The 13,564-nt window shown below is 46.0% G+C and overlaps 1 protein-coding gene across 1 annotated transcript in view; it reads left to right on the top strand.

The window, feature by feature from the left end:
* Window positions 1-13,564, top strand: part of AGPS (alkylglycerone phosphate synthase) — a 386,322-nt gene that overhangs the window by 96,857 nt on the left and 275,901 nt on the right. The window contains exons 4-5 of the mRNA XM_082260060.1: window positions 8,860-8,980; window positions 12,707-12,781. Of these exons, the coding sequence (XP_082116186.1) occupies window positions 8,860-8,980; window positions 12,707-12,781 (196 nt within the window). The remainder of the gene's footprint in view (window positions 1-8,859; window positions 8,981-12,706; window positions 12,782-13,564) is intronic.

The following is a 13,564-nucleotide window of genomic DNA, read 5'->3' as shown; positions in this document are numbered from 1 at the left end:
CCAGAGGTTGCTAGGAATTCCATGAGTTGTGGCTGATTGGCCTCCAATTTGATGGTGCCTGTAAAGTTCCAGGTCAAATGCCACTTGCCAAAGCTATCTCCAACGCACCAAATGTCTTTTTAGCTGTCTGCAAAAGTGGCATTCTGACCAACACTGTAATGGTTTTATTCTTTCTACTAACCACCAATGTAAGATGTGTTTTTTCCCCTTTGACCCCCGATTAATCAGTATTACTAAGGGTTCCCCGAGACCTGAAAAATCTTTTAGAGGATCCTCTGGGTTAAAAAGGTTGAGAGCAGCTGGATTAGCTGCTTTACCCTGTAGTAAAGAGAAGCAGTCTGCCTAGTCATTCAGCAGGGCATGGATGGTATAGATGTACAAATCACTCTGTTCATTCTCCTAAATCTACTCATCTATGGCCACCTTTAAAGATAAGTTCTAAGTCTACCTAAATACTGCAAGAAGCATTCTATTTAAGTCTGGGGAAATCAAAGAGCATTGACCTCAACATTCACCATGAATAGCAATTGTATTTTCTGGAACCTGAAAATACCATGTTTGGGGATATCGAAGTACTCTATGTGCAATAACTGAGATTAGGGTGGGTACAATGTATGTGCAGGAGCACAGTGGGGTGGAGATGGAGGGGGAAAGGCAGGGACCAAATATGTGCAGGAGCTTGGATGGTCAGGAAACCTCATGAATATGAGCTCAAATAATTTATAGCCAGCAAAAGTATGCAGTTCTATATGCAAGTTGCCCAATGAACGCATATGCAAAGGAAAAAGATTGCACAGGAAAAAGTGGACTAGCACGAATAGCTAAAAATCACAAAGTCCTAAATTGCAAAGTCCATAATTATTAAGAGTCCATAAAGTCCATCTATAAAAAGGCAACATGAACGGCAGCTCCCCATAGAGTGAAGCAGTTCTCTGTAAGAAATAAAAGGAAAAAAAAAGGGGGCGCCAGACTAATTGTAGCAGGTAAAAATGGGATTTTGACCTACCATTTCTCTGATGTTCCTTGACGGACATAGCTCCTGATATTCTTAACCATTAGGTTATACTGCTCCCTATAGAGTAGGACACTAGGCAGAAAGTGTCTGGCTAGGCCTATGGGCAGTCCCAAGGGGTATACTCCCTTTCCTTGCTATAGGTACTCAGTTTTGTTACAAGCAGTGTCAGAAGAATTACAACTCCACAGGGGGGTGGGTGCTGTGTCAGTCAATGAACATCAGATAAATGGATTTTACGGTAAGTCAAAAATCCAATTTTCTCTTTTGGACATTGACGGACACAACTCCTGATATTCATAACCATTGGAACGTACCAAAGCAGCATTAAACATGAGGGGTGGGAACAGCAAAAAAAAAAAAAAATCCCAAGGCTAAACAGTAGCCACACAGGCAACAGGAGCTCAACCAAAACAACTGGAGCCCACCTGAAAAACACAGTACACCCTCAGAGGATCAGGTCCTCTCAACAGCAGCCTGCAAAACCTTGCGGCCAAAAGAAGAATCCGCATATGCCAACACATCCACTTTATAAAGCTTTGTGAACATGTGCTCCGGTGACGAGGTGGCCGCCTTGCAAACCTGCGTCACTGACGCCTGATGATGGAAGGCCCAGGAGGCACCAAGCGCCCCTGTAGAGTGTGCCTTAACAGGGAAAGGAGGAACCTGAAGCTTGATGGAATAATCTGGAATCACTTGTCTGTCTGATCCATCTGGAAATGGTTGCAGAGGAAGCGGACAACCCTTTACGAGGCTCATCCACGAGCACAAATAGTGAGTCTGACTTCCTGAAAGACTTCGTAGCTGCCAGTACACCCTAATTGCCTGGACCACATCCAAGGCATGCAAGGCAATTTCCTTCTGATGTTTAGGCCAGGGACACAGGGAAGGCAACACAATGTCAAATGAAAATCGGAGACAACCTTCGAAAGGAACAAGGGACAAGGGCGAAGAACCCCCTTATCTCTGTGAATCACCACGTAAGTTGAACGCTGCCAGTTCCGACACCCTGTGTGCAGAGGTGATAGCCACCAGAAAGGCCACTTTCTGGGGCAGCGTAAGCAGGGGAATCTCCCAAAGTTTCTCAAAAGGAGGCTTCTGGAGGGCCGAAAGCACCAAATTGAGGTCCCTAGGTGGCAACAGAGACCGCACTGGAGGAATTAAATGTTGGAACACCCTGAAGAAAGGTATGCACCATGGAGTGTGTGGTCGAAGGTCTTTGGAAGAAGACTGCCAAAATCCGATGCCTGGCCCTTGATGGTACTAAAGGCTAATTTCTGTTCAACCCCCTGTTGAAGGAAGGTCAAGATCTGAGCCACCGAGAAGGAGCGAGGATGAATCCCAAGAAACTCGCACCACGCAATGTACATCTTCCGCATACGATGGTAGATCTTCCTAGAAACAGATTTCCTAGCTTTTAACAGTGTAGGAATCACCTACTCAGATAAACCTCTCTCCTTCAGCACCTGGCGTTCAACAGCCAAGCTGTTAAAGCCAGCGACTGTAAAGCAGGATGGAAGATCGGTCCTTGGGACAGCAGATCCTCCCTTGGAAGAAGCTTTTAAGGAACGTCGGTGACAAGCCGCACCACATCGGCATACCAAGCCACTAGGTTGACCGGAATCCCTTATGCCTTGATCCTGCGTAGAAGTCTTGACAGAAGCTTGAGAGGAGGAAAGGCGTAAATCAGACGATACTGACCCCACGGGACCACCAGCGCGTCTGTGGCATCCGCCAGAGGATCTTCTGACCGAACCACAAACCTCTGCACCTTTCTGTTGAGCTTCGATGTCAACAGATCCACCTTGGGGATGCCCCACCAGAGACACCACTGATGGAACACCTCTGGATGAAGTGACCACTCCCCTTGGTCCAACGCCTGCCGACTTAGGTAATCCGCCTGCCAGTTTTCCACCCCGGGGAATGTGTACGACAGAGAGGGCTGTAACTAACCGTTCTGCCCACCTTAGACTGTCGGCTACCTCCAGATCCGCCAGGACTCGTTTTGTGCCCCCTTGGTGAGTGACTTAAGGCACGGCCGTGGCATTGCCCCGATTTGAATGTGCACTGGACATCCTTGAAGACGATCCGTCCAATAGTCCAGGCACAGTCTGATTGCTTGGAGTTCCAAGACATTGATCGGTAGTCTGGACTCTTCCAGTGTCCAGATCCCCTGAACAGAATGCTTGCCAAGGACGACAGGCTGGCATCCGCGGTGACCACGAAGCGCTGGAGAATGAAGCCACTATATCAGGGACTCCTTCATTCCTCGATTCAGCCGGATCGGATTGTCCTGAGACTGTGGAGTCTTGTCCCATTTAGCCAGAATATCCCTTTACAGGGACCTCGTATGAGAACGGTGCAAATAGAACCTCGAAGGTGGACACCATCAGACCTAGCAACCGCATGCAAGTCTGGAGGGATGACCATCTGCTGGACAGCAGGGGACTAATTGTAGCCTGTATTTTCTGGAGTTTTTCCAGAGGAAGGGGCACTCTGGCTAATGCCAAGTTCAGAGTCAGGCCCAGATAGTCCAGCTTTGTGGACGGAACCAGAGCAGACTTCTGAAAATTCAGAATCCAGGCAAACTCGCACAGAGTTCGTATTGTGATCTCCAGCTTTTCGACCAGAGCAGTAGGAGACTCCGCTCGCAGAAGATCATCCAAGTAGCCTGAGGGATGAAAGAACTTCTTATGAGCCGAGAAGGAAGGCCCACGTCTGACAAGGTTCCTTTGCATTAGTACTCTTCCCCTGTGAAACCTTATGATGTCATCCAGGATAGCGCCAAACAAGCGATCGCTTTGAAAGGGAGAATCAGTCAAGGCCTTTTTCGAAGTCTAGTCCGCAGACTAGCATTTGAGCCAAAAGACACACAGAAGGGCCACTGCGGAAACAGAAAGCCGCGCCACTAGGGGAGCCGCATCCAAAGAGGCATCACGTATCAACTGTAGCTCCTGGACCAGCTGGTCCACCAGCTCTGCAAAGACAGGGGGGAGCTGTTCTTCCTCCAGGTCACGGCGTAAAAGCTTAGCCCACTCCATCAGTGTTTGCGACACCAGGGCAATGGTGAATACCAGCCTCAGTGCCAAACTAGCCAGAGTGTACATATTGCGGGACACAGCCTCTGCCTTCCTGTCAGCCGGATCTTTAAAGGTCGTGGACTCTTCAACCGGAATCATGGTTGCCTTGTTCAATCTGGAAAACCGGAGGGTCTACCACCGGTGGAACAGTCCACTCATCATAGGGGTAATGCCTAGTAAAGCGCTTAGGGACACCCAAGGGGACGCTTTGGTCATCCCCACTCTTTTATTATGTTTAAAAGAGGCGGGGAAAGGAAACACCTTTGCCGCTCTGCATGGATTGTGAGTGCCAAAGGGAACCTGAACCTCTGCTGCAGCTGTGTCCTCAATCTTCAAGTCTCACGCACAGATAAAATAAGTGCTTCCACCAGCGCTAGCAAAGAGGGAGAGAACCCCACCACCCAGCAGGAACAGGCACCTGCAGCCACCAAGATAATCTACACTGCACACGCAGCGATCAGGAAGTGAAAGGTTCCAAGAGTCAGCACCAGGGGATGAGGAGATGCTCCCACCGCCAAAATTGCCACCCACAGGGCTCCACTGTCATGGCCGCCACTATTTTCAATGGCGAACCACCGCAAAATGGCCCCCGGACTACACAAACATGGCCACCGTGCAGAGAAACACAGGCTACAACAAAATGGCGGCCCCATGCAGTACCACAAGGCTTCCAGGGACCCAGGAGGGATCCCTAGGCTTCAGGGCAGACCCAGGCAGGATGGGGGGCCCAGGAAAAGAGCCCCCACTAAGTACAACTCCCCCCCCCCCCACAACCGATCGTCCGGTGGCCGGCGACGCACCCCCCCAGCCCCCATCGCCAGTATAGCGCACTGCCCCCACCCCAGGAGCTTGACCAGACCACCCAAACAGCCTTCCAATCCAGCATAAGTGGAGGGGGGGGGGCTGTCGGCCAGGAGGAACGCTGTGACTCGGGCTGAGAGCCAGTCAAATGCGTTCTCCCGAGGCCTTTTAACTCGCAGGCCAGTCCCCGTCCAGTGGGGCTATGTCACGGCCAACCTAGCGGGGAGCTGAGGCCTGTGCGTGTTTGCTGGCCAGACTGGGGTGACCACTGGATCTAGATTATCCAGCTCTGTCGCCCAGTCCGGCAGTTGATTGTAGACCTCACAGGAAAAATCCAGGAGAAAAAAAATTCTATCTAAAAAGAAAAAATTTGCCAGGACCAGAGATCCCAGCAAGGAATATACCCTCTGGGACTGCCCATAGGCGTAGCCAGACTTTTTTTCTGCCTAGTGCCCTACTCCTGTAGGGGGCAGTATAACCCATTGGTTAAGAATATCAGGAGCTGTCAGTCAATGAACAAAAGGGAAAAATGTTTTTTTTTTTAGTAGTTTTATTAGAAAGCCAAATTGCTACTTATATATGTAGCAGATGGGTAAGCATGTTGTAACTAGTATTGTCTGGGCCATGTGAGTGTGTCCCGGAGCTTTCCGCAAAGGTAAACTGCTCCTTAGCCTGGTGTGCCTGCACCGGACCGAGGACTGCTGGCCGTATGGAACCGCAGCTTGGCTGGTATCTCTTGGTCCAGTACAGGCACACTCACCTTGCCCAGATACTACTAGTTACAACATGGTTACAGGTCTGCTTCTTATGCAAGTAGCCATATGGCTTTCTAATAAAATTCACTTGTTTTTTTTACCTGCTACACTTAGTCTGGTGCCCCCTTTTGTTCCTGTCAATAAAGGCATATGGATATTGGTATTTTATAGGAGAAGGGTGACTGTGTAACCCTCTGTGAAATCGGCACATAACTACTTAATATATCAGATTATGTAGCCATCAATCTTACTTCTATGAGCAAAGTATGCCAAGGTAATAATAACCAATTCTGCTGTATAATGCTCAAAATATTTTCTGTTTAAGGGCATATTGATGTTTGAATGTGTTCTGCTTCACTAACTTTCTAATGCATTCATATATCTCAACTAGGCTTCGATAAAGTAGCTTTTCCTAGTGTAGTATAAGTGTGAGTAATGCCAGGCCTATAGAGGGATATTGATCTGTTCTAGGAAGCCTCCCATATTGCTTAGATATTTCTTTCAGGTGTTCATTATGCAGCACTTGCAGCCATGGAGAAAGCAATGATAGTGTGTTGCAGCCTGCAACAGATGTATAGAACTTCAAACTTGGCAAATCTTCACTTTTTGAATTCAGATTCACTTTAATGCCAAGTTTCACAATTTAAGAGGCATCTAGCAGAAATTTGTGAAAATGTCATAAATGTAAGAAGCAAGCCATGTGTCTACCTTTCCTACTCCCTTTTTTATTTCTAAAGCATTTTTTAACTCCTTACAGCCTGGCTGAATTTTCAGCTTAAAGAAGCACTCCAGCCTAAAAATAAGGAAACAAAAAAATAATAGCACGTTAAAAAAACATAACAAAAAGGTACCAGAACCTTCACCACCTTAAGGCTCCATGTACACGGGACGTTGTAAATGGCCGTTTAGTAGCAGTTGGGCGTTTTTTTCAGAAGCCCCTGAACCCATCTACATTTTATCTTATCTGTCCATGTACACAGGGTCATTTACAGTCATTTGCAGGCAGTTGTGTTCAGGGACGTTTTTTGGAACGCAATTATTTGCGTTCGAACGTGTGTTTCCCGGCGTTTCAAACGCAGAAACGCGGCCGAACGTGATGAACATACGTTCAGCCACGTAAGTTTTTTTTTCTTCCATTCAAAATCAATGGTTCCCTATGGGAGCCTATTGCTTTGAATGGAAGTCGCACCGCAAGTCGGATCAGGATGATCTGACTTGCGCGCGACTTGCGCTGTGAGAATCTTGAGGGGGAACTCAACGCTAAAAATGGGGAAAAAAAACTGCGTGGGGGTCCCCCCCAGGTTCCAAACCAGGCCCTTTGGGTCTGGTATGGAATTTGAGGGTAGCCCCACGCCGAAAAAACGGCGTGGGGTCCCCCCCAGAATCCATACCAGACCCTTATCCGAGCATGCAGCCCGGTAGGGCAGGAAGGGGGAGGGGACGAGCGAGCTCTGCACACCCCACCCCAAAGCACCTTGCCCCCATGTTGATGAGGACAAGGGCCTCATCCCCACAACCCTGGCTGGTGGTTGTGGGGGTCTGCGGGCAGGGGGCTCATAGGAATCTGCAAGCCCCCTTTAACAAGGGTGGCCCCCCAGATCCCGGACCCCCTCCCTATGTGAATGGATATGGGGTACACTGTACCCCTACCCATTCACCCCATAAAAGACAGTGTATGTAAATAACGACAGGAGACGTTTTGGGAGTTTATTAAAAATCTTCATCTGTTCTTCTCTGCTCTGGTCTTCTCCCTCTCCTGGTCTTCTGCTCTTTTGCCCTCGGCTCTTCTCTTCTTCTTCTTCCTCTGGTCCTCCTCCGTCGATGTCTCCGGTGATTATGCCGGTCTCTGCAGCTTGTTATATAGTCATTGTGGGCGTGGACCGATGACGTCATCGGGAGGCCCCGCCCCCTCATGTCACAGATGACGTTCACATAGCGAGGGGGTCCGAGATCTGGGGGGCCACCCTTGTTAAAGGGGACTTCCAGATTCCGATGAGCCCCCTGCCCGCAGACCCCCACAACCACCGGCCAGGGTTGTGGGGATGAGGCCCTTGTCCTCATCAACATGGGGGCAAGGTGCTTTGGGGTGGGGGGTGCAGAGCTATCCCTGCCCCAAAGCACCAACACCCCCCCATGTTGAGGGCATGTGGCCTGGTATGGTCCAGGGGGGTGGGGCCGCTCGCTCGTCCCCTCCCCCTTCCTGCCCTACCGGGCTGCATGCTCGGATAAGGGTCTGGTATGGATTTTGGGGGGGACCCCACGCCGTTTTTTTCGGTGTGGGGCTACCCTCAAATTCCATACCAGACCCGAAGGGCCTGGTTTGGAACCTGGGGGGGGGACCCCCCACGCAGTTTTTTTTTCCCATTTTTGGCGTGGAGTTCCCCCTCAAGATTCTCACAGCGCAAGTCGCATCATCCTGATCCGACTTGCGGTGCGACTTCCATTCAAATAAATAGGCTCCCATAGGGAACCATTGATTTTGAATGGAGGCAGACAAAACGCTGCTAAAAGCAAACGTGGCCAAACGTGCAATAACGCAAATGGAAAAAGCTACTGAAAGCACGTTTAACAGCTGCTTTTTCCCGGCGTCAGAACTAGCTTTGCAGCACGTTTTTTCTAACGTCCCGTGTACATTGAGCCTTAATGTGACCTATAAACTGTACAACTTAACTGAACAGCAAATTATTTTTATTTTTTATTTTTTTTTGGGCGGGGGAGTAAAAATAAACTAAAATAATGCAGTTGCATAAGTGTGCACACCCTCCTATAACTGGGGATGTAGCTGTGTTCAGAATTAAGCAATCCCATTCAAACTCATGTTATTTAGGAGTCAGTACACATGCCATCATTTAAAGTGCCTCTGGTTGACCCCCAAATAAAGTTCAGCTGTTCTAGTGGGAAAACTTACAAATCTGCAGGGGATCAAATAATTATTCTCCCCACTGTGTGTGTATATCTAATATAAATATAAATATATATATGTATGTATGTATATATTACACAATATAGTCACATTAGCTAAGACTGTCTAATATTATGACCTACGTGAGGATCAGATCATATTTTTGGAGTCGTTCAGAAAATGTTGAGGGGTTCACAAAAGAAAACACTAGGTTGGTAACTTACCAGCAAAGTTTTAGAAGCTCAAACATAAGGTTTTGATGGATTGACCCTTTGAACTCTCTTACAATCACCTATGTTTCTTCATCAGGCATCTTTAAATGTAAGCGATGCTCCACCAGCCATTTTAAATGAAGGATTTATCCAGGACGTTAAAGCCATCGGCATCCCATTTTCTCATGATGTTGAGGATCGAGTTTTCCGAGCTCATGGTAAGAGCAATTCTTGTCCGTGGTGTATTTGGTCATATTTGTAATGTAATTGCCTTCCTTCAATATGAGTCCTTATGATAACGAAGATGAATTTCTTTTAAGCGGGATTCCAGTATTTAACATGTCATTCCATGTTGTTTTTAGAGAAAATTAGTATAACTTGCGTATTGTAATGGATTAATATTAACTGAATCCATCTCGCACTACTTGCATACCACTATGCTGGAAAACACATAGGGAGGGGGTTTATTTAGGGTAACAGACTGAATACAATAAAAACCACAAATCCACTTCTTACACTTTGGAGTATTTTGAGAGACTGGCTAAATCTGTAGGTAAAATTATCCCAATATACTGGTATCCCATTGTAGGGTGAACTATCATCTGCATGAGAGAGGTTTTAAAGTATGGAGCAATTAGAACCTTTTTTTTTTTTTCTTTGCCATTTGTGTTCGTATTGGGTTATGTTTGCCCTTAATTGCCATTAGGACAGCCCATTCATATTGAAAGCACCCCCAGTGACCCTCAGCGCTCATAAAATAGTACATGCAATATATCTGGCAGCACTAAAACACACAAAGCATTCACATCTGCATGTTGTGGTATGTGCTATATATATATATATATATATATATATATATATATATATATATATATATATATATATATATATATAATATATTTATGCATTGGGATGCAATGCAGATTAGAATGGCAGCACACCGCTAATATATACGGCCCTGTGGTAACATGCGTTATCACATATGCTGGTGTGTTTACCCAGTTACTACTCCTGCACAGAATGTATACCTGTACATCCTATATACTGACATTTTGTATGGTGTCTGTACCCAGTGACCATTTCCTGAGCGCTTAATCCAACTGAAGTGTAAACCGCATTAAGGCACCTTTCACATCTGTGCTACTTCAAAAGTCGCACGATTTTACCGCAATTTTGATGCGAGTTTGACTGGGCTTATAATGTCTTTTCCTCAAAACGCACCAAAATCATGCCAAAAGTAGTGCAGGGACTACTTTGAAGTCAGTGCGACTTCAAGTCGCACAGATACGAATGGGGCTCGTTGGAAATAATGGAGAACGACTTGTCATGCGATTTTGTAGTCCCTTGTCGCATGACAAGTCGCACAAGTGTGAATGGGGCCTTAAGGTGTGTCTGCAAAATTTCTTGGTTAAGAGCCGGTTCACACTACTCCGACTTGGGGCGCGACTTGTGTGCCCTCAAGTCGCTCCAAGTCTCTTGTCATTACAAATTCAATGTAAATGAATGAGAGCCGTCTTAATATGCACTACTGAAGTCGCTCCGACTTAAGAAAAGGTTCCTGTATTACTTCAAGGCGACCTCGATCCGACTTGTGCACATGGAGTTCAATGGGAGTCGTCTCGAAGTCGGATCCTTATATATTTTCAAGCGACTGTGATCAGACTTTCCAGGAAGAATATGATGTGTTGTGACCTAATTTCCCTTTCCTTTTTTTTTTTTTTGCTGGCATTTATCAGGCATTTTTTGGGCGTCTTTTGGAGGCAGGCATGTCTTTAGTGTCTGGGGGGTCATAATTTTTATTAGAACATTTAATACGGCTTCTCTCCACCAGGTACACTTTTTGGACCCCCCAGACACTAAATCCAAAAAAAGTCATGCCTGCCTCAAAAAATGCCCGATAAATGCCTGCAAGAAAAAAAGCCAGGTGGAGAGAAGCCTTATTATGTTCTAATAAAAATTTATAAGAAAAATGCTAATTTTGTTTGGGGTTCTGGACATGCTACAGAGCTGAAACTTCACAGGTACACTTTTTAGACCCGTATTAATGTTCTAATAAAAATTATAAGAAAAATGCTCTTTTTTTCTTGTTCAAGACCATTTTTATGGAAAGTCGGATCACAAGTCGCTTCAATTAAGATAAGGAGGCGACTCCCATTGAAGTATATGGGACAGGTCGGATCACAGGTCGCTTCAAAGTAGTACAGGACCCTTTTCTGAAGTCGGAGCGACTTCAGTAGTGCCAATTAAGACGGCACTGATTGATTAACATTGCTTTTGTTATGTCAAGCGACCTGGGGCGACCTGGGGCGACACAAGTCGCCTCATAAGTCGCCCTAGTGTGAATGGGCTCTAAATGGTAAATTATTTTGCGTCCATGCACACTAGGCGGCAGAAAAAAAATGACAGAACTGCTGGCAGAATAAAGCAGCATAAAAAATGTGTGTATTATACACTCGTTTAGGCAAGTTTATAATGAGCATTTTGTGTTTTATCAGTGTTTTCCCCCAAAACACTGGAAAAATATTAACACTTACAAAGGCTTAAACACTGCATTTAGGCACCTCAAGCATTTCTTTTCTGCCCAAAAGTTGTTCTCCAAAATGCACTTGTAAAGTGTGTGTGGTGGTGTTTTTTTTTTTTTTGCCTGTAAGTCTCCATTCACACTAGTCCGACTTGTAAGGCGACTTGGTCAGCCTGACAAGTCACGCACCGTTGCGTCCCATAGTGTAGTACAGGAACAGTTCTAATAGGAGCGACACAAGTCGCTCCGACTTAGAAAAAGGGTCCTGTACTACTTCGGGGCGACCTGGAGCAACTTGCATAGACATTGATTTTCTGAAGTCCGTGCAAGTCGTGCCGAAGTCGCGGTGCACGCGACTTCACAGGTCGACCCCTAAGTCGGAGCGCCGTAGTGTGAACCGAGCCTAAATGTTCTCTACAAATATACTCAACTGTACATGGACACATAAGCTAACATAGTATGGCTTCTACAGGCTAAAAGAAAAACCACCAAATGCCTGTATAAGCAGCACCAAATGCCTGTATAAGCAGCACTTTTAATGTCCAGTGTGCATGAGGCCTTAAACTTCAGATCACCGAAAAATGAGCCTAAAAAAAAGGTTGCTCCACACCAAACAAAATACACCTTTTGAGGTATTTTGACTTGTATGGAAGCAAAAGGAGGAGTAAGGATAAGGCTTAGTTTCCACTGCTGCGGCTACAGAGTCATGCTACTTCTAGCGCGACTCTGTAGTGTTACTTGTCCGCGGCTTTCAGTGCGACTTGTCCCTCATTATAGAAGGAAGTCGCACTGAAGTCGGCCCAAAAGTCGGCCCAAAAGTAGTGCACAAACTACTTTTCAAGTCGCCGCAAGACGCGGCAGTTAGAACGGGCCAAATGGAAATGAATGACTTTTGACTTGCTGTGTGACTTGACATGTGTCAAGTCGCACAGCAAGTCACAACAGTGGAAACGGAGCCTAAGCCCCCGTTCACACTGGGGCGACCTGGTCGCCTGACAGGTCGCCGTAGGTCGCCTGGCATAGAGAAACTGTGGACCCGTTCTAATAGGAGCGACACAAGTCGCTCCGACTTAGAAAAAGGGTCCGGAGCTTCTTTGGGGCGACCTGGAGCGACCTGCATTGACTTCAATGTTATGAAGTCCGTGCCGGCCGCACCGAGGTCACGGTGCGAGCAGCGCACCGCGACCTGTGGGTTTCCCCCGGGAAGTAGCGTCGCCCCAGTGTGAACGGGGCCTGAGACTTGCAGTGTGTCACTAAGTGACAATGTATCAGAAATTATCTGCAACATTTAATATAAAACGTCTTTCTTCCATAGTACACAGTATCCTTTTAGAAGCCTTTTCCATTCTCAGGCTAGGTGTTAATAGTCCGACATGATTACTTCTCTATTCTAATGTATGTGTATAAATTTGTTCGTCACTAGGTCATTGCCTGCACGAAATGTTTACACTCAGGGAAGGAATGTTTAAAAGAATTCCAGACATCATTGTGTGGCCACGTAAGTATGCGGGACCTAATTTCTGATCACTTCAGTAGGGACCTACTCATTGACCTTTATGTTGCAAAACTGTATCAGATGGCTGCTTTGTGAGACTGTAATCCATTTTAAAATTTGAAAGAACTGTCCACCCAGAACTGATTGTTTTTTTTAGATTGTCTGTTGGTTCCATATGTGTTATGGGGTAGGGTCTGTTCCTTATGTCGCAGACATTTTCATTGCTATACATGTAATATTATTATTATACAGGATTTATATAGTGCCAACAGTTTGCGCAGCGCTTTACAATGTGAGGGAAGACAATACAGTTACAATACAATTCAAAACAGGAGGAACTAGAGGGCCCTGCTCCTTAGAGCTTACAATCTAGAAGATATAATAAACGTATATCAACAAAAAACCTATTAAACAGAACCATCGTCCCCACCATAGTTATTTATAATCAAATATCATTTTATCATGGGACTTTTTAGGTAACAAAAAAATGCACCAATGAAGTTAAAAACATAGCACTCTATTGATAACATAAAATCGGAGTCCCAACATTAAAATCTTGCAACATAGTGCTAGTTCTTGCGATTAATTTTAGCTTTCAAGTAGATACTAGACATGTTTCGTCTTCTATGGCTTCTTCGGGGAGATTTATGGGCAACATGAAGCGTATACATTCATCCTAAATCTCATCAGGTGTTCACCGTGTACTATCTTGTTTAAAACCATTAATTGAAGTCCTACAGAAAACTCAGTACAATGAGAAAAGGTTGCACCTAAACTCTGAGTAGT

The sequence above is a fragment of the Pelophylax lessonae genome (assembly GCF_965119305.1).
Source record: "Pelophylax lessonae genome assembly, chromosome: 6".
Classification (NCBI taxonomy): domain Eukaryota; kingdom Metazoa; phylum Chordata; class Amphibia; order Anura; family Ranidae; genus Pelophylax; species Pelophylax lessonae.
The sequence above is the reverse complement of the archived record's forward strand: the minus strand, read 5'-3'. Positions and strand labels throughout refer to the sequence as shown.